This window comes from Protopterus annectens, chromosome 6.part0, assembly GCF_019279795.1.
Source record: "Protopterus annectens isolate FY-2018-M chromosome 6.part0, PAN1.0, whole genome shotgun sequence".
NCBI lineage: Eukaryota > Metazoa > Chordata > Ceratodontiformes > Protopteridae > Protopterus > Protopterus annectens.
This window is the reverse complement of record NC_056737.1, coordinates 38,325,329-38,352,024: the sequence shown is the minus strand read 5'-3', so window position 1 is coordinate 38,352,024 and position 26,696 is coordinate 38,325,329. Positions and strand designations below refer to the sequence as shown.

Below are 26,696 nucleotides of genomic sequence, written 5' to 3'. Positions count from 1 at the left end.
GTAACCAAACACCAAAAGCAACAAAGGTCAGTAAATTTCTTCCACAATTTACAGAGGGGAATAATTTTGATAGTTTCATTCATATGTTTGAGAGGGTATGTAAACAGTATAATGTTGACCAAGGGCTCTGGGTATTGTTCCTGACCACCTTATTCTATGGTAAAGCTGTAACTGGTATTTCTAGACTGTCTGATACTGACTGCGTAAATTATGATATTGTAAAGAACTGTCTTTTAGAATGCTTTCAGTTAACACCTGGAGCTTATAGGAAAAAAGTTTCATAAGCATAGACGCAAGGCAAACGAAAGTGCGTGTGAATATATTGCTGAAATAAGCACTTATTATCATAGATGGGTGAGTGGATGTCAGGTCACCACTTCTGAAGGGCTGGCACACCTCTTAGTGAGTGAACAAGCCCTTAGCACTTTGCCTGAAGACATGAGAATCTGGTTAGTTGACAGTTATAGTGGGACAAAGGGTTACTGTATAGAGAGTGGAACCCTGAGGGAGGGCTAGAAAATACAGCAGTTGGTAGTGCCCAGAGCCTACCACCTGGCACTTCTAGCCATAGCCCATGACATTCCCTTTGCAGGTCATATGGGCATAAAACATACAAAGGGATGTAATTATGCAGACCTTTTATTGACCTGGGATTTCCAGAGATGTAACAGGGTACTGCAGGACCTGTGAGCAGTGGCAAAAGGTAGGCAAGGCAGGAGCAAGGTGAAAGCTCCTTTGATGCCTTTGCCTGTGACTGAGGAGCCATTTCAGAGGGTAGCTACGGATATTGTGAGGCCTCTGAGTACCCCAAGCTCCACAGGGAAAAAGTATATCCTACTGGTAGTAGGTTATGCTACCAGACACCCTGAAGCAGTGGCTCTGTCCTCCATTGAGGCAAAAAAGGTGGCAAATGCTCTGTTAGAGATTTTTGACAGGGTAGGTTTTCCAAAAGAAATACTGACTGACAAAGGTGCCAGTTTCATGTCAGACTTGCTGGCTTGTCTGTGGAAGTACTGTGGGGTGAAGCATTTAAAGACCACTACCTACCATCCCCAGTCTAATGGTCTTGTTGAGAGGTTAAACTCTACTCTCAAGTCCATGCTACGGGTATTTGCAGACCAGTTCAAGAGGGAATGGTACAAATATTTGCCCCTTCTGTTGTTTGCTTAGAGAGAGATGTCCCAGGAATCCATAAGTTTTTTCAACCTTTGAATTGCTGTTTGGGCATTGGGTGAGGGGACCTCCAGACTGGATTCGAGATGAGTGGGAGGGTGAGTGTGAATCCCACAAGGAGTCTGTTGTGGCATATGTCAACAAGCTGCAGGCAGCCTGTGAGACCCTACAAGGTAGTAAGGAAGGTCAGTGATGTTAACTACATGGTAGAACTGCTAGGCAGGGGCACAAGCTGTACCATGTTAACATGACAAAACCTTACCATGACAGGGAGGCCCTTGTGCTGAGTATTTGCAGTGGATGGCAGGAGGAGTTTGAGGGGGGATCTGGTGACTGATCTCCTCAGTGAGGCCTGGAACTGACACCTGAGTGGAAGGAGTACTTATTTATTTACATTTGTTTACCGGGAAATTCCAACTGGATGCAGTTCCTTTTAAAGCGGATGCCCGGGGAGAAAAGCTCCACATCATGTACATGATAAATAGAGATACAAAGTTGCAGCAATAATAAACAACATTACAGGTTGTTGGCTTTAATACAATAACAAGATATTGATTATCAACAGTATATACAGTAAATGTTGCAAGTTAAGATAGTTTCTTGTTGTTTATAATATTAGTAACAAAGTTGTCAGACAAGAAGTTTAAGTATGTAAAGACAACTAGCTATTTCTGATTGTGGTTAGTAGTGGTTGTAGTATAGTTGAATTAAGAGTCTAGTTAGGGGGGGGGGTAAGGGTGGGGCTGTTAGTCTGGATTAGAACAAGGACAAAGCCAGTGCAAATTTAAGTGGAATTTGAGCACAGTCTTGAAAAGGCTGCTGGAAGGTAGAGTAGTTATAGAGGGAGGAAGATTATTCCAAAGTTTAGATATGGTACATGAAAATATGGCCTCTCCCTGCTGAGTTTTTGGGTTTGATAACAGTAGAGTTGATTTTTGTTGCTTGATCTTAGGGGCCTAGTGAGGTGATAGGGTTGAAGAAGGGTTTGAAGGGATGTTAAGGGGGTGGTTAATAAGCGAGGGTGAGCTGATTAAAGTGAAGGAGTTATGGGAGTTCTAGCCAGTTTAGTTATTTAAGGTAGATACAATGATGGCAGCGGTAGGAGGTTCCAGTAGCAAATTTTGCAATTTTGTTGTAACAAGCATCCAGCTTGTGTAGGTTTGTCTAAGGTTGGTAAGTATAGGGGATGCACAGAGAAGGGTGGAGATTAGCTGGGAATTGGCTATGGAGATTCTAGCCGCCTTGGTTAAGAATTGGTGGCTTCGATATAATGCACCAAGTTTCTTGTGAACTTTTTTATTGTGAGAGATATGTGGGTGTCAAATAATGTCCCAGCAGCTATCCCCTACCCAGGTTCAAGAAATTCGAACAGAGTTACAGGAGTCTGGGGACGTGTTCAGTGGGAAACCAGGGTGCACCATCATGTGGATAAGGATCACAAAGGCCTATTAAGCAGGTCCCTTTCTAGGGTGCCTGAGAGAGTCAAACAGACGCTGAGGGAGGAGATACAGGAAATGTTGGAACTAGGGGTAATCCAGGAGTTCAGCAGACCCTGGGCATCCGCAGTGGTGCTGGTACCAAAGAAGGATGACAGCACCAGGTTCTGTGTCGACTACAGGAAATTTAATAGTCACACAGAGTCAGATGCTTACCCCATGCCTAGGATAGATGAAGCCTGAGAGCAACTGGTGGGGCTAAGTATCTTATCACTACTGATCTTACCAAATGTTACTGGCAAGTGCTCTCGACTCCCAGTGTGAGACAGAAGTCATCCTTTGTGACTCCTTTTGGCTTGTATGAGTTCACAAAGATGCCCTTTGGGATGAAAAATGCCACAGCAACTTTCCAGAGGCAGGAAGATTGCATCTTAGCAGGAGCAGGAAATTGTGTCCTTGCTTACCTAGATGATATTGCCATCTACAGCCATTCCTTGTAAGAGCACCTTCAGCACATCAGGAAGGTGCTGGGCAGACTATTGAAGGCAGGGTTGACCATTAAGCCCAGCAAATGTCAGGTGGGTATGGCAGAGGTCTACTACCTGGGACATATAGTGGGGAGTGGTAAGATCAGGCCAGAAACTGCCAAAGTAAAAGCCATTCTGGCATGGCCTGTCTTGTTAGCAAAAAGCAGGTGAGGGCACTTTTAGGGACAGCGGGGTACTACAGAAAGTTTGTCCCCAATTATAGTATCATAGCTGCTCCCCTCACAGACCTGACAAGGAAAAACAAGCTAGATAAAGTAGTGTGGACCCCAGCATGTCAGCAGCCATTCCAGATGTTTAAAGGTGCTTTGAGAGGACCCCCTGTGTTAGCCAGTCCAGATTACAGCAAATAATTTGTTGTGCAAGTGGATGCTTCAAACCATGGGTTAGGGGCTGTACTTAATCAGTTTCCCTCAGAGGGAGAAGAGCACCCAGTGGTATATCTCAGTCGTAGGCTCCAACCCAGGGAGGTATGCTATGGAGCTGTAGAAAAGGAATGCCTAGCCACACTGTGGGCACTGCAGAAACTTCAGCCTTATCTGTATGGAAGAAAATTCACTGTAGTTAGAGATCACAATCCCTTAACATGGCTGCATTGAGCCAGCCAATAAAATACCAAATTACTAAAGTGCAGCCTAGGGTTGCAAGCATATAATGCGACAGTGCAGCACAGCAGTGGAAGTAGCAATGCCAATGCAGATGGGCTCTCAAGACAGGGAATGGGGTAAGGCATTCCCTAATAGGCTCAACCCTCTCAAGCAATGTTGCTCAAGGGAGAGGTGAAAAACTAGCTTGAGTTTTTTTTTTTTTTTTGGGGGGGGGGGGTGTCACAGTGCCAGCCCAGCCATCTGGAATTTTGTAAATAATTCTATGTCACTTGTAAATATTGATATGACTTATACAGAACTGTATGTTATGTACTGAGCTTCAAAGATTTACCACAATGTACCCTGCTAAAACATAGAAGACTAACCTGCAAAACTTAAGAATAGTTGAGGTTAAGTTACTTTACAGCTGGGCCACAAACAAAAGATGTTATCTCTCAGTTTCAGTTCAATAGCAGATACAATGTTTAGAGCTAGAAGTCTTTGTATTGTCTTGAAAGAGAAATAACTACTAGGTTTCAAATGTAAAAGCGTTTTATTGTTTTATGACTTCCAAGATCTGCAAAGATCTGAGAGATATGCATTTCTGAAAACCAAAGAAGGCCAGGTTCTGTTTTAGGCCATTGCACTTCCCTATGTGCGAAGTATTGTTGCTGCAGATATGTATTTCTCACACAGAGATGTTAAATTCGTTAGTTTCTGTTTAGCCTGGGAACTGAAGTCAGGTGACAAACAGTGATGTCATCCAAGCTGGCCCAGCAGTAATATTTGATATTAATCTAAGAACCGTCTCAGAGAGAGACTGTGCATTTTATATTTTGTCTTGGACCTAGCAAGAATATCCACTCATCATCACCATCTGCACTTGCCTTGCTCAGTAAGTAAGATTTAGGGCATATTATCTCTTTTAGATATAGATAGGAATATAGTAAATATTAGTTTACATGCTTTCTGTATTTATTTGAGACTGTCCTGTAATGTTGTTTTAAAATATTGCATGTAATTTTGAACTCCGAAATTACTGCTGAGTGACTGAGTATTGTCTTGTTCTTTTATTACCTACTATTAAATATATTTAAACCTATCTTTGTGGCTAATATTTGTGAGACCTATTTAAGCTCTTAGAAATACTTGCATATCATATGTATTTGGTGACACTGTACAGGCCACTCCTAAATAGCTTTGCAAGTCTTGTTCAGGCTACCATTTGGATAATAGTAACATTACACAGTAGGACTGGACACCCTTTGTAAAGGCCTTATAGTAGCTGATAAGTAGGGGTTGGTGGCAGTGGAAACTACCTTATAGTCTGGGCAGCAGGGGGCACAGCTAGTAAACCTGTGCCAGCCTTCTCCAGGTATGTGTGTGTGTGTTTGTATGTAAATCAAATTTCAAAGTGTGTGTGGGTGCAAGCTATGTGGGCAGGGACATGAAGCACTGGTTGGACAGAGAGGGTGCTGGAGGTCTTCACTTGACCCCTCGGCTGAGATCTTAACTCTATAGCTGTGCCAGTGGGGAGTCTTATTGGGGATCTGGAAAAAGAGGGAGAAACAAGCCCCAGATTGACTGTGATATCTGTGTGCTCTTAAGGGAAATTGCACTTTACTGTGTGTGTACTTGTCATCCTTCCAGTGTGTATGCCCCCGGGCTGTTGCCAGTGGTGAGGATTGAGCCTCCTTGATTACTGGGCCAGTGAAGGGGTGTCACAGTGAGGTTTAGCATTCTGTCATTTTTTTAAATGCCTGAGCAATTTACTTAATTTTGCTCCAGAGATGGGATCTAGTTTACACACAAGCCTTTTTAGTTTCCTTGTAGGTTACTCCTTCAAAGTAAAATGCTGGAAAGACCTTAGAAAGGGGGATAAAGCTGTGATAATATGGTACCACTGATTTTGCAAGAGAGGAGTCCTGTTTTGAAAGGTATTCTGAATCATTTGAATTGTGGCTAGGAGAAAAAGTCTGTACATCCTTGTCAAGATTTCACGATCACTGTAGTACAATTGGATGAAATTAAGTGTGAAGTAGTTTCATCAGTGATTTAACCTAACTGTTGTAAGGCCTTCCAGAAGTATTTTGGGAGGGAGGAAATACATTTCTGCCTATTTTTAAGGAAGGGGGGACTTGGCTTTATTGGTGTCAATTCTGGTTTCTAAGCTGTATCCTTATTTGGTGCTTTACTGTTTTGGAAGTACTCTGCTTCTAGTCTGTATATGCTGAATCACTTAGTTTAGTTTCCTCTTTGAGCCTTGTGCGAGTAATGGGGATTACAGTATCATGAAATTCTGACAGTGTAGCAGTAAACTAGCCAAGTGTTTTGTTAGGGTCATTCTGTTTATAAAGGGGTGTGTGGTCTATGGTCTACAACAAGGTGTTTAAGGTGACCAGCTTAAATTCAGCAAGTATTCTATTATAACTTGGGGTGGTAACTTGCAACTCCTGAATGACCATAAGAAAAGAACTAGAGAATGGTCACTTTAAATACTGGGAAGAACATTGACAGTTGAGATTGACTATTATTTCACGAAATTAAACAACTGCAAATTGCTACTAATTCAAAACAAAAAGGCAAAATTTATAATGTTGAACACAAAATTGAACTCCAAAGTGGTGAATGTTCGAATTCAACATAATTTGAACATTCACCACACTTGGGAACAGTATTACTGTGACTTGAACAGCAAAAAAATGTGCTTACACGGGGGCAAACCCCCCTGCTCCCCCACACCCCCTGCTACTTAAATATACAAACTCAGAGATCACACTATAGTGAGGGAAAGAGTACATTTCCCCGATCCTCACTACAGTGCATTCTGCATCACAATGTCGAACCTTACAACAGTGAATGCTGCATTGCATTTGCTGTTGTAAGGTTTGACATTGTGACATTTGTTTTTTCATTGTGCGAAACGGCACTTTTGCACAAATGTAAATCGCATGAAGTGCGATCGACAAAATGATGTACAGCCGACAGTTAAGCTTCTGTGTTGTACATTAGTTAATATTGGATCCAGAGTTGAATCCCTACCTGTTTTTGGACTGGGCCTAATTGCATCACTGTCTGCATAAATTTCTTGGAGTAACATGGCCTGCACGCTGACCCTGACATTCAGAAGCTGTGTTTTACCTGTGATACCACTTGATATTAACACTAACTACATTAACTTTTTTTCACTGCACAGCCATCTGCCACCTTCCAATGGGTCAGAATATAAAGTGTCAAAATATTGAGACCATATGGTCAACCTGAAATGCTGAATGCTTCGTAGGACACAAGACCGAGATCATGGTACAGTGGGCCACAGAAGAATTTGCCTTTTTTTCCCAATGTAGTGGGATCTCAAAGTTGTTGTATACAATTAACAGGGGGTGTGGGACTGCAGGGGACTTGCCCCCCCCCCAAAAAAAATATTTTCTGGATGTTTCATTTTCAATGCATTTGATTGACCATACTGTCTCCATTTTTGACACCTGACATTCTGAAACATTGATGTTATTTATTTACTTGTTGACCGACAGACATTTGATTACCACGAAAGTCCGAATGGGTAGAAACCCATTTTCAGAGAAGAAGCATGAAGAAAAGTTCCAAGCTATTACAAAACATTTAAAAAAAATAATCATCTTTCGGCTGTTCCCGTTAGGGGTCACCACAACGGATCATCTGTTCCATTTCTTCCTGTCCTCTGCATCTTGCTCTGTCACACCAACCACCCGCATCTCCTCTCTCACATCCATAAACCTTATCTTAGGCCTTCCTCTTTTCCTGTTACCTGGTAGCTTCATCCTTGGCATCTTTTTCTCAATATACTCAGCATCCCTCCTCAGCACATGTCCAAACCAACATAATCTTGCCTCTCTGGCTTTATCTCCAAACCTTCCAACCTGGGCTGACCCTCTAATATACTTATTCCTAATCCTGTCCACCCTCGTCACACCCAGTGCAAAAAAATAATACGAAAAAGAAATACAATTTAAATAATTATACCAAATTAGACATAGTATTAAAACATTGGTTAACAGCAGACACAGTGAGAGAAATTTTAGCCAGTTTATAGAGAAATTAAAGGTAAGTTAGTATAATACAAACAAGAATTGCAATACAAAGTGTGAAAGAAGCAGACTTAGGGTTTATTTAGAAGAAAGCCAAGGGACAGAAACTGATAGAAATGAGGCAGTGAATAAAAGAGCAAGAGTAAGGAGATGTAAGGTATGACTAGACATTTGTCCACAGTTAGGGATATAGTTTATCTTGGTGCTCAACAAGAACAGAGCCAGATTTTGGCTAGGAAGTCTTTCAGAATGGTTGTGGAAGGATGGAGGAAGGGAGGATATTGACCTGATGGATACAGATAAAGTGCTCCAGGCCTTAGAAACATGGTACTAGTACAGACAATGCCCAGCAGATTTGACGGCTTTGTGGACAAAAGTGTTTTTGGTCAATGGATCATGACTGACTGACTAATACACTCATGTCTAATCCTGTTCATCCTAGTCACACCCAATGCAAATCTTAAGATCTTTAACTCTGCCACCTCAAGCTCTGACTCCTGTCTTTTCATCAGTGCCACTGTCTCCAACCCATATAACATAGCTGGTCTCCCTACCACCTTGCAGACCTTCCCTTTCACTCTTACTGATACCCATCTGTCACAAATCACACCTGACACACTTCTCCACCCATTCTACCCTGCCTGCACTCTCTTCTTCACTTCTCTTCCACAGTCACCATTACTCTGAACTGTTGAACCCAAGTATTTAAACACAAATATTCTTAGTTCTGCTGACCTTCATTCCTCTCCTCTCTAGAACATATCTCCACCACTCCACGGGTGTCCTCAACCTGATCCTCACTCTCACTACATATCACAATGTCATCCACAAACATCATAGTCCACGGGAATGCCAATCTGATTTCCTCTGTCAACCTGTCCAACACAGTTACAAATAAGAAAGGGCTCAGAGCTGATCCTTGATGTAATCCCACCTCTACCTTGAACCTTGTTATCTCTAGCTTTATTGTCAGTATCTATATAGGTTAGAAGTGCAGTGTTTATTTTTTTTATTTTTATTTATCATTTGTTGACCGGGAAAGTCCAACTAGGTTCCACAGAGCCTGTTTTCAGTGGAGGCCCGGGGAGAAATGCTCCAGATGCATGTCTTTGGAAGTGTTAGTGTTAGTACTACGAAAAAGACAGAAGCCATGTTGTGTGGGGAAACGGAGTTATTTCTGTAGGAGACAATATTAAAGTCATAAATAAATAAAGAATTTACCTTGTATGCCTTCAGACAAGAACAACCCTTCAGGATGTGCAAATAAATTTTATTCTTACAGTGCAGGGAGACAATCTTCATAGCAGTTGGTAAATCAGTCCCACTTTACATAGAAAAATTGTATTTTTATACAGTTTTCTTATCAAACTTCTCATGCAGCTTTTTTACATTACAATGACTCAGACTAATAGAAAACTTTACAAATGTCCTCATCCCTCGTGATTTTTGCCTCGGACTTCACTTGAACACCTTCCTATATATGATCCACCTGCTTTCAAGGGGTCTTGTTTTCTGACCTTGGATGTTTCAAACCTTTCCTAGCAACAACGGACTCCTAGCCTCGAAGAGTCAGGCTAACAAATTCCTTTTACAATAGCTAACATGCCTCAACTTCATAGACTTACTTTTTCCTCATTACATATTAAAAAATGCAGTTGAGACACAGCAATAACTCTAGCTTATGATGCTGTATTTTTCTCAGCCCTGCATACACATTATATTTGCTTCTTAACAATCATATTATAGCATCATTAATGAAACTGAAATTAATATACATTTTAATAAGCTGATCTTGTCCCATATCAATAGTTTAGCAATTGTTTTTGAATACATTTTTCAAGTATTTTGGAGAGGGAAGATAAGATTGCTACAGGTCAAAAGTTAGTAGTGTCTGCTGAACTGCCTTTACTGCAGAAGGATAATGTGTGACTTTTTTCCAAAGAGAGGGAACATGGGATTCCTGGACTGACCTATTTATAAGAACTGAGAAAGGGTAGGCAATGCTATCAGCTGCTACTTTACGTATTCAACTCGAAGTTCATCTGCTGTAGTACAGTATGTTTTAAGTCTGACTAAGAATGGTTTTATATAGGATGTGGGCACAGGCTTGAAGGTGAAGTCATCACAGGCTCCACAGCAAAGCTCACAATCTCTTTACTTCTGAGACCATGTCAACGCTTACTAAGAGTAATATCTACACAGCACTAACAGAAACAAAATATTATACCTGTCAGAAACCGTTACCAACTGCAAAAGTTAGAAGGTAGCCAAGTAACACTACCTGTTTTTTGCATTTCTCAATTTTCTCCCTTTCCTGAGAAGTAAAAAATGTCTTCAATTTCTTATTCCACTGCAGAACCCATTCATATATAACCATAAACTCTCCAGTGGTCGCATCCAAGGCACTGTATACTGACCTCCTTAGCTCTTCGCTCTCACCTATTAATAAAAAAGTACAATCCAAAACAAAAGAATCCATTAGTAACTTCTCACTACATACAGGTTATAACATGGTAATTACATACCTCAAACATGCATTTGAACATAACACTCTACTCATAAAACTTTTTTTCTAAATGTTTTAAGTTTCTTTACAATGTTGAATGGACGATCTGCTGTCTTTTCTAAAGGTTTGGCCTCAATGGCACTCATTAATCCTGTATTTACATTCCAATATTTAGTAAAGGAAAAGAAGATTATGAATTTACAGATGCGGTTATTTAAGGAACTCTGATGTCTTTGAAGGACTTAATGTAATATGTATCAAATCTTCAAAATTATTTACTAAGCTCCAACAGTTATAAAGAAAGGTGAAAAAGGCTTAAGTTACAAATGACAAACATAATATAAATCCATTAATTACTGCCTATTACACCACAAAATACTTCATAGTTTCTAAAAACTTTTCTAGGGAAAGACTAAGGGACATTCAAATAGAAAACAAACAAGGATTGTGATTCAAAGTCCAAAGCACAACTGCATTGCGAACATTAATATCAGCATTTTAATTTCTTATGTAATTGTCTCTGCTATAACACTTAAAATGCTTGAAACAATTTTCAGCAATACTGAAAGTTGGCATAATGGCCAAGGTATTAATTTCATAGACATAAGGCATGGGGTCTCATTCTCACTTTGAGAAGCATGGAAAGGATTAAAAAGGCACTCCAGGATTGTTAACCTAATAATTACCCATGAACCTAAACAGGTACTGACTGCAGCTCTCATATTATAAAATAATTTATTCATGTGTTTCATAGCAGTTATACTAATTCTCCTGCAAAACACAAGAAATATAGGTGCACATTTGATTTTAATGTAAATGTTCTCATACTTACATTTTCTAGTAAAACGTTCAAGAAAGCTGATTGCCTGTTGAGTTAAAAAAATGTACTTCTCTTATTTTTCTAATTGTAAAGATAAAGAAATGTCCTTATCTCTTCTGCTCCTTATCTATCCAGGCCTTTAAGTCAGACCTTTTCACATCCTGAACTAACAGTCTACATTAAGATATTATCAGGTATCCATCTGCACATTGCCTGCTGGCACAACACCAGGAAGTATGCCAACAGTTCTGGGGAACAGACATCAAACATCACAGAAAAAGATGCATAGAAAGGCCAGGTTTTTATAAAATAAGGTAGGGGCCAACCAGCTGGTGCCAGCTCTCCTTTTTTTTGGGGGGGGGGGGTGGTCGTGGTGTGGGTGTGTGTGAAACAGGCAGGATGCGGCTCCTGTGATTTTTTTTTTTTTATCTTGCTGTGTGTGAACACAAGTGATGATGCAGTTGTATGATAATGTAATGTGCATAGAAATCCTTGTATGTTCTGACCTCCAAGTTAGGGCAGATATCCTTCTTCTAAGCTGCTGTTCCTATACACACACACACACACACACACACACACACACACACACACACACACACATATATACATATACATGCCCTATATAAATACCTGTCTGGTGGCAATATGATACGACTTTCCTCAGTGATAAAACAGCCAATAGGGGAGGGGACTACAGCTCAACAGCACAGTCAGAGGGCTGCAAAACAATTAAAAATATATGGGTACGACTATTTAGGGTGAACCAAGGACCAGAAAAAGTCTACATTAATAAATTATGGTTTAGGTAATTTGGCACCCATTTGCAAACCTTGCGAGTGTATGATAAAAACTGCAAGGGGAGTAGCTGCATCTTAAATTTAGTTTGACAGTTACTCAAAGAAAACTAGGACCATGGGAATGCCAAACAACAATATTTAATTAAAACAGCAAAGCTTTTGGGAGTAACAATTCTTCTTCAGTGCATCAGAAACAGTAACTTCATCAATATTCCATTTTAGAAAATATTTAAGCATGTGACTCAGCAAGTAATTATCATTTAAAAACACAGAACATGAAAAGTAGTGCATAAAAATGTACTGAAAGCATTATAAATGAACAACAGCTATCAAATCTAACCTTTCGTGAACCTTTAAACAGTATATTATAATTAATGCAGGCAATTTTGTTTCATTTTCAGAATAAGTTTAATACTGATACTAGTGTTTATTCCAGGCTCAGAATCTGCCTGTAAACAGAAAATCCAGTTGTATTCACATACCTCTAACCTATTCTATAAAACTCTGACCTCTTTGCACAAATTGTATAACTCTAAAATTAAATTCATGATCAGTACCCTTATCAATAATATGTTTATCTAAAGCATTTGTGATGATTCTTCCATGTACTTCTGAATAGTGTTTAATAATATGATCTTTCAAATTGTGCGTACACTTACCAACATAAAATGATGTACATTTAACGCAGGTGGACATATATGCAATGTTAACTGTACTGCAGGTTGCAAAACAATGAAAACAGTATTTCCTTTTGGTTACTGGAGGTGTAAGAGAGTTGTTATTTACTATATACTTACAACTTACACGGTAAAAGCAGGGGAACATCCCTATCCTAGATGACTGGCAGTTCATAGCATTAGTTGGCATATCTTTATTAGACAGCTGCTTTTTTAAGTTTGAACAATTCCTATAACTAAAGAATGTCTTTTTACCAATAATCCCATGAATTGTGTGCATGGTTTCCAAAATGCTCCAATTTTTAATAATCATCCTTTCCACTTGATTTATTCACCTAGCATAGGTTGTAATATATTGTAAAGGTTCCATCCTGTTCAGTCTAGCAGAATTTCTATTCTCAGAATTACATGCTTTAAAATATGGCCTAACAGAGTGTTCTCTATCATTCATTATGTGTATTTTAATACTATCCAAACATTTTTTTTCATATCTTCTCTCTACAAATTCCTATATCATCTCATTCATATTCATCACATTTTGCATCATCAGTGTTCAAGCTACTCACACATAGGAATTGACTCTTGACTATACCTTCAAAGGTATGGGGGTGCATGCATACTAGATCTATGTGTGCACCTGTTGGTTTGAACTTCTTTCCTATAAATGCTTGTATTAATACTATCATCAGTCTTAGCCAATTTAACATCTAAGAAACATTATCTCATTTTCAGATGACAGAAAGGAAGAAACCAGTGCCTCAAATGAAACAACTTGACTACAACAGAGAATAGAAGCACTAGGAGCCACGAGCCACAGGAACAGACTTTATTAAATCCAATAGCACTAAAATCCACAAGGAAACGCTGAACTACTTCTCCACGTTTTTCGTCACAAATGTAACTTCATCAGCATACTAGATGTATTCAAACTGTTATTTTATATAATCTTGTGACATAACCTAGCCAACCAGTGCATCCGTTTAATTAAATCAAGTACTTTCAGAGTAATTTGGATGATTAATTTCATATATACAACCGTTTGAATCTCTCCATATGAATAAATAAAACTTACAATTTAATAATTAGTCCATTTTATCTAAAATATCTTATTTAAATCAATGTTTCAAAAGCAATATTTTAAAAAAAAAACCTTTTTAAAGGAAATGCTTACACACTAAATTTGTATCGGATCATTTACTTATTTAAAGAAGCTACGCTCAGCTTTGTTTAAATCTAGTAACAAGTTCAGGGACTCAGTGAATGAAAATAGCTAGATGGCTAATTAACACCATTACCATCTTATTTAGATCAATGTTTTAAAAGCAATAGTTTGAAATCTAGTACTAGAGGGATGTATGAACACCATGTTTATATAGGATCATTTAGTTAATTAAAGAAGCTTCACTAAGCTTCATTTAAAAAATGAGAACAAATTCAGGGACACAGTAAGGGAGATACCCGAATAGCTAAATACCACCATCTAGTGGCGTTGTATGCAAAGAACATGCTTTTCTAATAAGATAGCAAGACTATACCATTATAAAATTCTTCATACTATATAACTGCATCTACTCCCTCTAAGCACATATATACTCCATAATTTGTACATAAATATATTAAAAACCTTAAGATATATATATATATATATATATATATATATATATATATATATATATATATATATATATATATTAATTATACAATATTATTAATGGAAAACCTAGTTCATGTTCTAACTATTCTGAATTTCATAGGGAATCATAAAAACAATATAAATACATTATAAATAGTACATTTCAAAAATTATTAATTAAAAATTTTTTGTAACTCTAAAACCAAATATACTAAGGTCATAAATAAATATACAAATGTATATAAATGACCCTTATCAGGTACTATTAGTGTAAATTATATGTATTTCTATTAATTAATAAAGCTTCTTCTATGAACAAATTTAGGAACAACATGCATGTTACCACTCATCTCCATTGTTAATCTTTCTCTAAAAGCATATATTAATTCTTAAAACTTTTAAAATATATCAAATAGTATGTTTTAAAAAATAAGTATATATTATAATCAATACTATATAAAATCTATTCATAATCTAGCTGCTCTTAATTTTAATATAGGAACCATAGAGATGTGTTCATTTAATCCTGGCTTTTTGTTAGTTTCTAATACTAGCTGCCAATATAATTCTCTAACTTCAATTCTATTTTCCCAAACGCCTCCTCTATTTTCTTGTGGAATAACTTCTAATACAAAAAACAGGAACATGGCTTGATTACAGTCTATTGTATGCTTATATAGTGCATTATTAATATCTTTTTTACTAATGTCATATATGTGCTCATATATTCGTCTTTTAAATGCCCTTTCAGTTTTCCCTACATAAAAGGGATTACATATTTGGCATTCTAAGTAGACTAATCCTTTCATATCACAATTGGCATAGGTATTACTACTAAGTAATCTCTTTCTAGTTTTAAGATAATAATTATCTTTATTAAGTACATATTTGCATTGTTTGCACCTACCGCATTTAAAAGTGCCTTTTTTCCTATGACTAATTATCTTATCTCTAGACTTATTTTCTATTAAATTTTTAATATTCCTGTCTCTTCTATAACTAAATGTGATGGGTTGTTTAAATATTGTAGTCAAGTCTGAGAATTCAGAGAACATTTCCCAAGTTTTATTCACTATTTGTTTAATAAGAGCAGATTCATAATTATAATTCATAATATAGGCACCATTATATTTCCCTTTATTATTTTCTAATTTACCATTTACTTTAATATTATTTAAAATATGTATATTTGTTTGAGGCCCCTTTCCTAACAGGGGACTACAATCTCTTTCCCTTCTTATTTTTACCTCGTCCGTGACTTCTTCTATTAAGTTAATAGGATATTTTCTCTCTATAAACATTCCTTTTAATTTATTACATTCATCCTCAAATATGTTTTGAATGGTAGTCATTCTTGACACTCTAATAAATTGTCCCTTAACAAGGTTTCTTTTTTGCTTATATGGATGGGAACTAGTATAATATAAATAAGAATTAGAAAATGTTTCCTTTCTAAATATTTTGGACTTAAATTTGTTTTCTTGCTCATTTTTATATATCGTTATATCTAAATAGTCTAATTTATCTTTATTAATTTTATAGGTGAATTTTAGAAAGTCTGTAGTATTATTAATAAATTTCATAAATTCTCCTATTTTTTCCTCTGATTCAAGCCAAAAGAAACACAGATCTAATTATTGCTTATAAAAGTTGTAATGTGTGGTATATGGTGATCCACTAAGATATTTCTTTTCACATATATTTAATACTATATTTGCAAATCTGGGGGCACAACAAGCCCCCTTAGCAACTCCTTTAATCTGCCTGAAGAATTCTCCTTCAAATACTACAAAGTTATACAGCAATACTAATTCTAAAATTTCCATGACGACTCTCAATTCCTTCCAATTAAATTTTTTCGTGTCTAATAAGGCTTCTAGGAACCACTCCATTCCTATTTGATGTGGGATAACTGAGAATAAGTCTATTATGTCCACTGTAAGGAAAATATTTTTGTACAACTGCTTATTTACACTTTTTAGTAAGTCCCATGAATCTTTGAGGTAACCTTCTTTATCCATTCCTACATCTTTAATTTTTTCATCTAGAAATTTAGCTAGTGGATATGTTTTAGATCCACTAGCTGAAACTATAGGCCTGATAGGTGGATTATTCACATCTTTGTGTATTTTCATAGTACCAAAAATAACTGGTATTAGTGGTTTCTCTACAAATAAATATTCAAACTCCTGTTTATTAATTAGCCCATCCCTCAAAAGTTCATTAAGGGCTAAATCTATTTTAGAATAAGCAATATTAATTTAATTTATGGATACTTCTTCATACCTGTCATCATTTCTTAGTAATTCTTCCATTTTAGTATTATATGTAATATTGCCCATTATAACTATTCCCCCTCCCTTTATCAGGCCTAGAAATCCTAATATTTTTATCTTCTCTTAGTGTATTCAATAATTGTCTTTCTTGCCACATAAGATTCGGTCTCATCTTTGTTTTTTTCCAATTCTTTCCTAAGCTCTTTTTCTACTACCCCTTCAAAACTTTTAAGTTGGGGGTGTATTACAGGATTGGCTATACTTTTCTTTTTGAAGGGTTTATTTTAATTCATGTTAATTAAGTTGTCACAGCCATCGTTTTTGAAAGATTTCAAAATGTTTCTTTCTAATAAATAATTCAAGATCTATCAGAATTTACTATTATAAGTATGATTATAAGTTTCTAAGTCTTCTTGTATATTTCTATCATTTCTCTATCATCTATCCAGATTGTATTCTCTATATTCACCTTCATAACGTGCCCTGATTTTGGTTTTAGGGTAACATTTCTTTTCTTTATATTCAGTAATCTCTCTCTCTATTTTCTTAGCTTTCCTTCCAGAATTAATATAGCATTTTTCATCCACTTTCTTTTTAATATTGTAATATGACTTTTTCTGTTTCTACTGTAAATAACAAATCATTTAATTTTTTTCATTCACTTCTTCTATTTTATTATATATCTCACTCATATCAGTTTCATTGTCCCTGATAATTCGCATGATTCCAAAACCACATTCATCAAATACTTTTTTATAATCAGACTACTTTCTTTGGTATTATTTGGGTATTTAAATACTCTTAGCCCTTTAGGACTATACCCAAACATAAGCATTTCCTTAAATATTCATTATCAATGTGCTTTGTTTTATACTTTAACATCAGTTCATACAAATAAGTAACATTGTCATTATAAGTGTTAACTTTTTCATGTCCATTTCTATGTGAACTTTTCTCATGAAAAGAATCAAGTTCTTTCAACCAGTCTTGTCATGCATAGCATTTAGGTTACCTGCATTAGTTTCTGCAGTAAGTTTTTCTCTTTCTTTCGGTCTCACATCTCTGTCCATAGATGCACTCAATTCCTTATGTTGTGTGGGCTTACGGCATTGAAATATAGAAGGGGTAGCTTCAAAACTACCATCTCTTAGTTCCCTTCCCTCTGCTGCAGTAATATCAGCTTGTTTCTCAGTTCCTTCAATATTATCATGATAAGATAAATTAGCCAGTCCCTCCTGGTTACCTGGTAACGAAGCATAATTCCTGTTTTATGCATCTTTGTTTTTTTCCAATTCTTTCCTAAGCTCTTTTTCTACTACCCCTTCAAAACTTTTAAGTTGGGGGTGTATTACAGGATTGGCTATACTTTTCTTTTTGAAGGGTTTATTTTAATTCATGTTAATTAAGTTGTCACAGCCATCGTTTTTGAAAGATTTCAAAACGTTTCTTTCTAATAAATAATTTAAGATCTATCAGAATTTACTATTATAAGTATGATTATAAGTTTCTAAGTCTTCTTGTATATTTCAGCTGGGAAATGTTAGTATTGAGTAGCATTACCACTTGTGCGAGTTGGCCGACTGCCTCTCCTAATTTTAACTGCATTATTCACTTCCGAAAAGTCTTTTCCTTCCTCTTGTTCAGGCTCCATTCTCTCCCAACGAAACTTGACCAAACAACAGAATGGAAGAAACCAGTGCCTCAAATGAAACAACTTGACTACAACAGAGAATAGAAGCACTAGGAGCCACGAGCCACAGGAGCAGACTTTATTAAATCCAATAGCACTAACTACTTCTCCGCGTTTTTCGTCACAAATGCAACTTCATCAGCATTCTAGATATATTCAAACTGTTATTTTATATAATCTTGTGACATAACTTAGCCAACCAGTGCATCCATTTAATTAAATCAAGTACTTAAATTTGGATGATTAATCTCATATATACAACCGTTTGAATGTCTCCATATGAATAAATAAATCTTACAATTTTACACCCCTCTAGTACTGGATTTCAAACTATTGCTTTTAAAACATTGATCTAAACAAGATGGTAATGGTGTTAATTTAGCCATCTACCTATTTTCATTCACTGAGTCTCTGAACTTGTTACTAGATTTAAACGAAGCTGAGCGTAGCTTCTTTAAATAAGTAAATGATCCGATACAAATTTACTGTTAACATTTCCTTTAGAAAGGATTTTTTTTAAAATATTGCTTTTTGAAACATTGATTTAAATAAGATGTTTTAGATAAAAATGGACTAATTATTAAATTGTAAGTTTTAGTTATTCATATGGAGACATTCAAACGGTTGTATATATGAAATTAAACATCCAAATTACTCTCAAAGTACTTGATTTAATTAAACGGATGCACTGGTTGGCTAGGTTATGTCACAAGATTATATAAAATAACAGTTTGAATATATCTAGTATGCTGAAGTTACATTTGTGACGAAAAGCGCGGAGTAGTTCAGCGTTTCCTTGTGGATTTTAGTGCTATTGGATTTAATAAAGTCTGTTCCTGTGGCTCCTAGTGCTTCTATTCTCTGTTTTAGTCAAGTCATTTTCAGATGAATTAAAGTTTAAATTTCAAAAAACTAGTCGTTCAATCTAGATATTCAACAAATTAAATTTGGCATGAATACCCTCCCAAATTAGGAAGATAATATCCATGAACCACTTATAAAAGGATACTTTAGACCTAAACCGAACTAGGGCATTACACACATTCATTTTCCCATTGACGTAGGGTAATGTTGGCATACATGTTGGCAATGGGAGTATCTATTGCCACTACAGAGGTTTGATAATAGGTTTGTTCCTCAAAAATAAATATATTGTTGGTTAAACTTTTCTAAAAGCAAGCACACAGTCTCAATTTCTCTACAATTCATGTCTGTATTTTCACATAGAAAACCACAGACTGCCTCAATGCCAGAATCAATGGAAATCACCATGAAATGGGAATTAATATCTAAAGAAGCAAAAATAAAATAAATTTCTCCTCATTATATTTACAAACGGTCTAGAGTAGACATCTTAATAAAGTTAATAAGGTTAAAAGTTATATATAGGACACAGAAGATTTCTTTGTTAAATTATCTGAGTGGCAAAGTAATTAAGGAGGAATTGACTATTTTTTCCTTTCTTAGTAAATGATGTTGCAAAAGCTTGTGACAGTATTAGTCAAGAAGCAATGTGGAAAATACCTGAAGCATACAGTACAGGTGAAGAGAATATGAGAAGTTATAAAGACATGTTATGAGAATTCTGGGGTAAGGGGATGGAAAATGGGTGACTTGGGGAAAAAAAATAAAAATAGAAAGGGGAATAAAGCAAGGATGTCCCCAAAGCAAGTGTCTTATTTGTTGTGGTAATGAATGCTATACAGTAAAGATGTGAAAGTTGGTTGCAAAATGCAGCATGGGAGATGAACAGTGGGAATTAATTACCAATATGCATGTCACATACAGACAACTTGCTTATAGTTGCTAGAAATAAGGCAAGTATAAATGACGTAACAAGAAGAAGTGACATACTATTAAACAAAGTAGGATTGTAATTAAATAAAGCTAAACAAATGATTTGACAAAGTTATAAAAATAAATGGAATATATTAAAACAGAAAATAATAATATACTTGAGATAAGATTTGATGAATGTGACTGAGTAAAGAACAATGGAAAGAAAAACTTGAAAGGCACTGACAGCATGGTGGAAAAGTTTTACTCTATCATTTAAAAAAATAGATTAGGAAAATTAGCATACTGAGGTGGAGTCTATATATGTTCCAAGTAATACAGAAAAAAATAATGGCTATTGGTTTCAGTTTTACTTGGGGTACAAGATTAAATCATGTCATAAAGGGTACAGCTTAATAGAAAGGAGGAGGAGGGATACATTTGAAAAACCCTATTGTATTGTCTGGGGTCTATGCATTCACTCTAAGTAATTAACAAAATTCACAAAAGAAAGAAATATATAGTGGGAAAATGTTGAATGTAAGATACAAGGTAACATGGAATAAAGAAAAAAATATAGAAATAAAAGAATATATGAGTAAACCAAAATGATGAAAAATGCAATATTAAAAGAAAGGAATGGTATAAAAATAAAATGGAGAATTTAAATATCCATGGAAGATGTTAAAAAAATGATATATGAAAGAAGGAAAATATATGAACTTTTGAATGAAACAAGTGATTTTTTTGGGTCTACTTTATTTAAATGAAAACACATTACGTCGAACACCACTCCATCGACACATATACATCGAACCACGAAATAATCGAACGCACAAAACCGCAAAACTCAAGATACCGAATTGTCATACTTGGCCAACCCCACCGCCCAAAACATACTACCCACCCAAACAAAATAAATACACCACAAACATACACCAACCAAAACCCTACTTCTAACCCTACACTAAACCCCACATACACCACTATCTATGCACTCTTCTTACCCCCCTTCCTCACCCTAAGGTCCGTAACTACCGCAGACTTACCTGACGGAGCTATCCCCAAACAAAATAAATAAACCACACACATACACTAACCAAACCCCTACCTCAAACCCTACACTAAACGTTAAATACATTACCCATATTACATTACCTATCTATGCACTTACCTTAACCCGCACCATAATCCTAACCCTAATATCCGTAACTATCGCACATTTACCTTACGGATCTATAGCTCAGATGGGCCAACCAAAACACTTCCACATTTCGAATTTCGCTGTAATTTTGCGGTTTTGTGCATTCGATTATTGTGCGGTTCGATGTATATGTGTCAATTGTTTTCGTTTAAAGTAGACCCAATTTTTTGAATACTTTATGCAAGTTTGCATCAAGTTTCCAGAATATCTCTAAAACCTCTAAGATCGCTGGTTAATTTTCTTGTCATATGCTCCCCGAGTTTGGTGAAAACTCTGTGTTAAGTTGTTTTGCTTAAAAGTTTTGTACTCTGGAGCTATTACCAGAAAAGTTGCTCAACAGCAATCTTTCTAAACTCATGCATATTATGCAAATACTCGCATATTATTTAGCACTTAGCAGTTGCTCCTCTTCTTGTTCTGTGAGATTCCCCTTATTCTGCAATACTTTAGCCATTGTCACCCCTTCTAAGTAATTCCTATTATTTCTTTCCCCATCTCTCTCTTATTTATATCCTGTTTTAAACTCCATTTTATCCCACTAACTAGATATCCCTTTTGAAGAAATGTCTATCTTCCCTAATAACTACTCAGTCATTGCCACTATGCATCCCTTAAATTCTCTAAATTTCTCTCTTTTTAAACAGGTAAGTAGAAAAGTGCCAGTGTCTCATTTATCATCAGTACCCTCCATTTTTATCTTTGTTTTCTATTGGTATATGAATTAAAATAGTTAAAGCAGGTATGTCAAAGTTACCAATTAAATATACATACCCATGTGAAACAATTTCTATTTGGATTAACCCAGTTATAGTACTTTTGTGAATAATATATAAATGCTGTTAAGAGTTCCTGCTACTTGAATTCACATCTTCCATATAAAATACTTCCATATGCTTCTATAGAAAAGTACACAACATTTTGTTAAGTTTTCCACTCTATGCCCACGGATACAGCCTCAGTGCTGCAAAATTCCATTCCTACCTATAAATAATATTCCCACTGAATGCCAATTATTTCTCAAAACCTTCCTTTTAAGGTCCACAATAGCAGGTTTTGGTGGAAATATAAAGAAAATGTAAGTGCATTCCTCCTCCCCTGTCAGTAATTGGTTACTACCACAAATCTGTTATTTTCTTTTTTCCAGTTCTATCTTTATTGGTGTCCCTTACTACTCCCCTTCCCTTTGTTCTAGATATACTGCTTAATGTCCATCCTGAAATCCTTTACTCGAATCCACATGATCATTCCTATCCAAATTTGTTTCCTGCAACACTAGTATTTGCAACCTAGGTCTTAATATAATTCATCACTCTTTGCTTTTATCTACAAATGTAAGGCCATTTACATTCCACAATAATACAGCTAGAGAAACCATTATGACAAAAAAGCTATTACTCCCACTTGTTATACATGGCAATTCTTTTGAATGTGTTTTTCCAATGTTTCGCTTACATGCTCAAATTAATGTTTGATAGGCTGATCTCTTATGTAGTTTTTTGTCTCATCTCCATTTTTACTTATGTCAAATTTTCATCACTTTTTGTTTCAATAAAAACAAACCAATAAATACATGTTCGGAATACCCATCCTCTTTTAACTTACAACAAACATAAAAACTATGCACATTTTCAAAAAAATGAAGTTTGCTGCCTCCAAGTAGGAGCAGTTGCCCTAAATCAATGGCTGCACACACATGCATTACCTATTCTAAAATTAAGGTTACCCATGTTAAAGTGCATGTTATTGCCAGTGTATTCGCTTACACTGATTGTGAGATGTTATTTTTTTTATTGCATCTCTGCTGTCCTCCAAGATGTGTAAAAACAGGATATTATATTAACTTTAAGCCCAAAAACGTGTGGTGGCTACCTTTAGATAAATAAACTACCTTCTGCACTGTTAAATTAAATACATTAAATATTAAGGTTGCTGAGAAGCAACTGGTTATATAAATTACTCACTTTTCACAGTTTCAAATATTATTTTTCACTGACCTACTTGCCAATATACATTTGAATCTTAATGACATTGTACCAAACACATTTTTCACAGTAAAGAGTGCTCAGAGCTGTCAATATTAATTGCTTGTACCCACAGACAATCCATCTTCAGGTAAAAGCAATTAGCAATGAGGAAAAAGCATCAGGTAACTTTGCAGAACCATGAAATAATTGTTGCAGATTTCACTCAAAATACACTGTTCAGATTTCTCACAGTTAATTGCTTGCACCTATACATATTTTGTTTTCCACTGACAGTATTTGCTAATGGAAAAGAATAGCTAATAACTTTGCAAATGCAAGAAAATACAAATTCTATGCATTTCATTATTTTGTCTTATTGTTCAAGCCTATCTGCTTAAAAATCATTGTCTATAGCTTAAAAAACATTAATCTAGATATCTACCAGAGACACAGAAACAGGGGAAATCATCTTAATTCTACAAATATGATCTGTACACTTTTACACACCAATCCCACCATGTCAGCCCGAGATCACACCATATTAACTTCAACTTGCTTCTGTCCATACTTTTTATATTGTTACAGTGTAAAACTTGCATACCTTCCAACTGAGGAAAAATATTTGCTCTAATATATCTTTAGCATTGAGAGTAGTCAACAGTACGATAAGGATTCTGCTGTCTCCAATTTTTAGTATCTTTCCATTCCTCAACCATTTTGTCAGGAGAAACTATTTTTTGCTTGTTTGATTGTATACTTACTTTTACTGGTCTTAGAGCTTTTTCTAGCCAGATCTGGAGCACACACATAATGTGCCCTCCCAGTTAGGCAAATTCTACTAGATCCAAGTGCTTATTTGAATTTTCATGAAATTAATGCAGTCTATTACTTTTCTCAAGCGCTGCAAAAAATCTCAGGTTTTATCTGTGTGCTCTAACCTTTTTTTAACTATTTTTTTGAAACAGCGCTTCTTGAGAAGCCTCATCCTCAGCTAGCCTGTTCAAACATTGATATTTACAGTTTTATCATTTCATCTGAATAGCTAGGTAAAACTTCTTATATTTTTTCATCCTTTCTCTATTGACTGTATATATTAATTCAGTATTTTATTTATTTTAAACACATATGGACGCATTTGATTTATTTTTCATGTAAATAACTGGAAGCTATCACTTGCATCAAAGATGTTACAAACTGCTTTTTGCTGAAAAATTGCAAGCCTCATCCCAGCTAGAGTGTTTTTCCTCTCTTTTTCTAGTTGATTTTCTCTCAGGTTCTCCAAATTACTTTTTTGCTGGCATATGGGCAGTGTAAAACTAATCAGTAACCAAACTTGTTCAAACTAATAGCTTTAACTGGCCTTCTTTCTGTTTCTCTTTTCAAATGGGAAAGGTATAGCAACCCATTGCTCACTGTGAAGATATCTTTGGAAACCCTTACATCTGCTCAGACTTGACTGTACTTTGAAGTAGATATTTTCTGTTTAATTTAAATTGCAGTGCGCTGCAGCACATTTCAAAGTACTCTACAGTATTTTGTGCTGTAATAGCTTTTTTTTTTTTTTTACATTCAGAACTGATTCAGCAAGTAATATGTTTGTGAGAGAAGGGTGCCACTATTATTCTGGGCAAATTTTGCTACAGGCTGTAGGGCAGTGGGAGTTAACTAACCTGTGTCCTCTGCTTTAACTTCAATTCCATGTGTTTGTGGATGTCAAAACTACTTGGCAGAGTTGCATGCCTAAGGATATACTCGGACTGGACCTCAAAATCTTATCCCACTATACATGGGAAATGTTATGCGGTCCAGTGTGGTCATGCAGTGCTGAGAATTATTTTTGATAGATCAGCTTCTGGTTTTGGCAAAATAAATAAATTTTTTATATATACATACACATATATATATATATATATATATATATATATATATACACACACATATATATATATATATATATATACACACATATATATACATAACTGCAGTGGTGGTGCTGCGGTAGCGTTGTTGCCTCACAGTTAGACGTTGCCCGTTCGATTCTCAGTTAGAGCGTCTTCTTTGTGGCAACATGCGTGAATGGGTGTTCCTTCGTTGAAGGTTGTGCCTTAGGCCCGGCAAGCCAGCACATAAAAATCTACTGCCAATCATTAGCGGACTGGAGTTCCGCTGTGGCGACCCCTAACTGGGAAAAGCCGAAAGACACAAAAACACACACACATATATATATATATATATATATATATATATATATATATGTATGTATGTATATGAATCTACCTCGAAATGCCAGAATGCCGACAGCCATAAAGCCAACAACCACATGACCGACATTTAGAATCTTGACATTTCGAGTTCATCCATAGAAAGGAAAATAAAATTTCCTTTAAACTGCTAGCAGGATGCCCCCTGCACCCCCCATAACTTTAATATACCAACTCCGAGATCACACTACAGTGCAGGAATGGAAATCTTTCCATTCCACACTATAGTGCGATGCCGGTTTCACATTGTCGGTATTTCGAAAGTCGGCCATATGGCTGTCGGCATTCTGGAATTTCGGCATTGTGAATGGGACCTATATATATATATATATATATATATATATATATATATATATATATATATATATATACACACACACACACACACACATACACATATATATATATATATATATATATATATATATATATATATATGGGTCTACTTTCATAGACCGAACGTACGAATCGCCGACACACAAGTTACCGACCCCAAACAACTGAAAACACACCACACCAACAACTCAAAATACCGAACACCACAACACCGACACAAAAAACGCCAACTACACATTGCACACAACAACATATCCACTAACCTTAACCTAAACCCTAACCCTAACGTCCGACACTACCGCACACTTACCCAACCCGCACCCTAACCCTAACTCACTTAACACACCCCTAAACCTCAACACCGTCACTATCGCACACTCACCCTACCTGCACCCTAACCCTAACTCACTTAACCCACCCCTAAACCTCAACACCGTCACTACCGCACACTTACCCTACCTGCACCCTAACCCTAACTCACTTAACCCACCCTAAAACATTCAGCCCGTCACTATCGCACACTCACTCCACCCGCATTCTAACCCTGACACACTTAACACTACCCTACACTGCTCTACGTCACTTCCACACACTTACCTCACCGGAACCCTTAGTCCGACATCACCGCACACTCACCTTTCCCACACCCTATCCTAAAATCCCTCACTATCGTACACTTACCTGTCCGCTCCCCAATACTAAATCTTTCACTTTCGCACACTTACCGTATCGCGCTCACAGTCTCTCAGCTGTCGGGATATCGCGTTTTCGGTAACCTACCTGTTCGGTCGTTCCGTCTCCTTCGGTCTATGAAAGTAGACCCATATATATATATATATATATATATATATATATATATATATATATATATATATATACACACACACACATACACACAAATATAAATACGCACACACAGAGTCTACTATAATGCAAAATAATATATTC

The 26,696-nt window shown here is 36.2% G+C and overlaps 1 protein-coding gene across 3 annotated transcripts in view; it reads right to left on the bottom strand.

Annotated features, from left to right (window-relative positions):
• Positions 1–26,696, bottom strand: part of EIF2AK4 (eukaryotic translation initiation factor 2 alpha kinase 4) — a 3,701,979-nt gene that overhangs the window by 2,867,742 nt on the left and 807,541 nt on the right. For all 3 annotated transcript variants that reach the window (XM_044073832.1, XM_044073831.1, XM_044073833.1), the window contains one exon: positions 10,090–10,247. In XM_044073832.1, the coding sequence (XP_043929767.1) occupies positions 10,090–10,247 (158 nt within the window). The remainder of the gene's footprint in view (positions 1–10,089; positions 10,248–26,696) is intronic.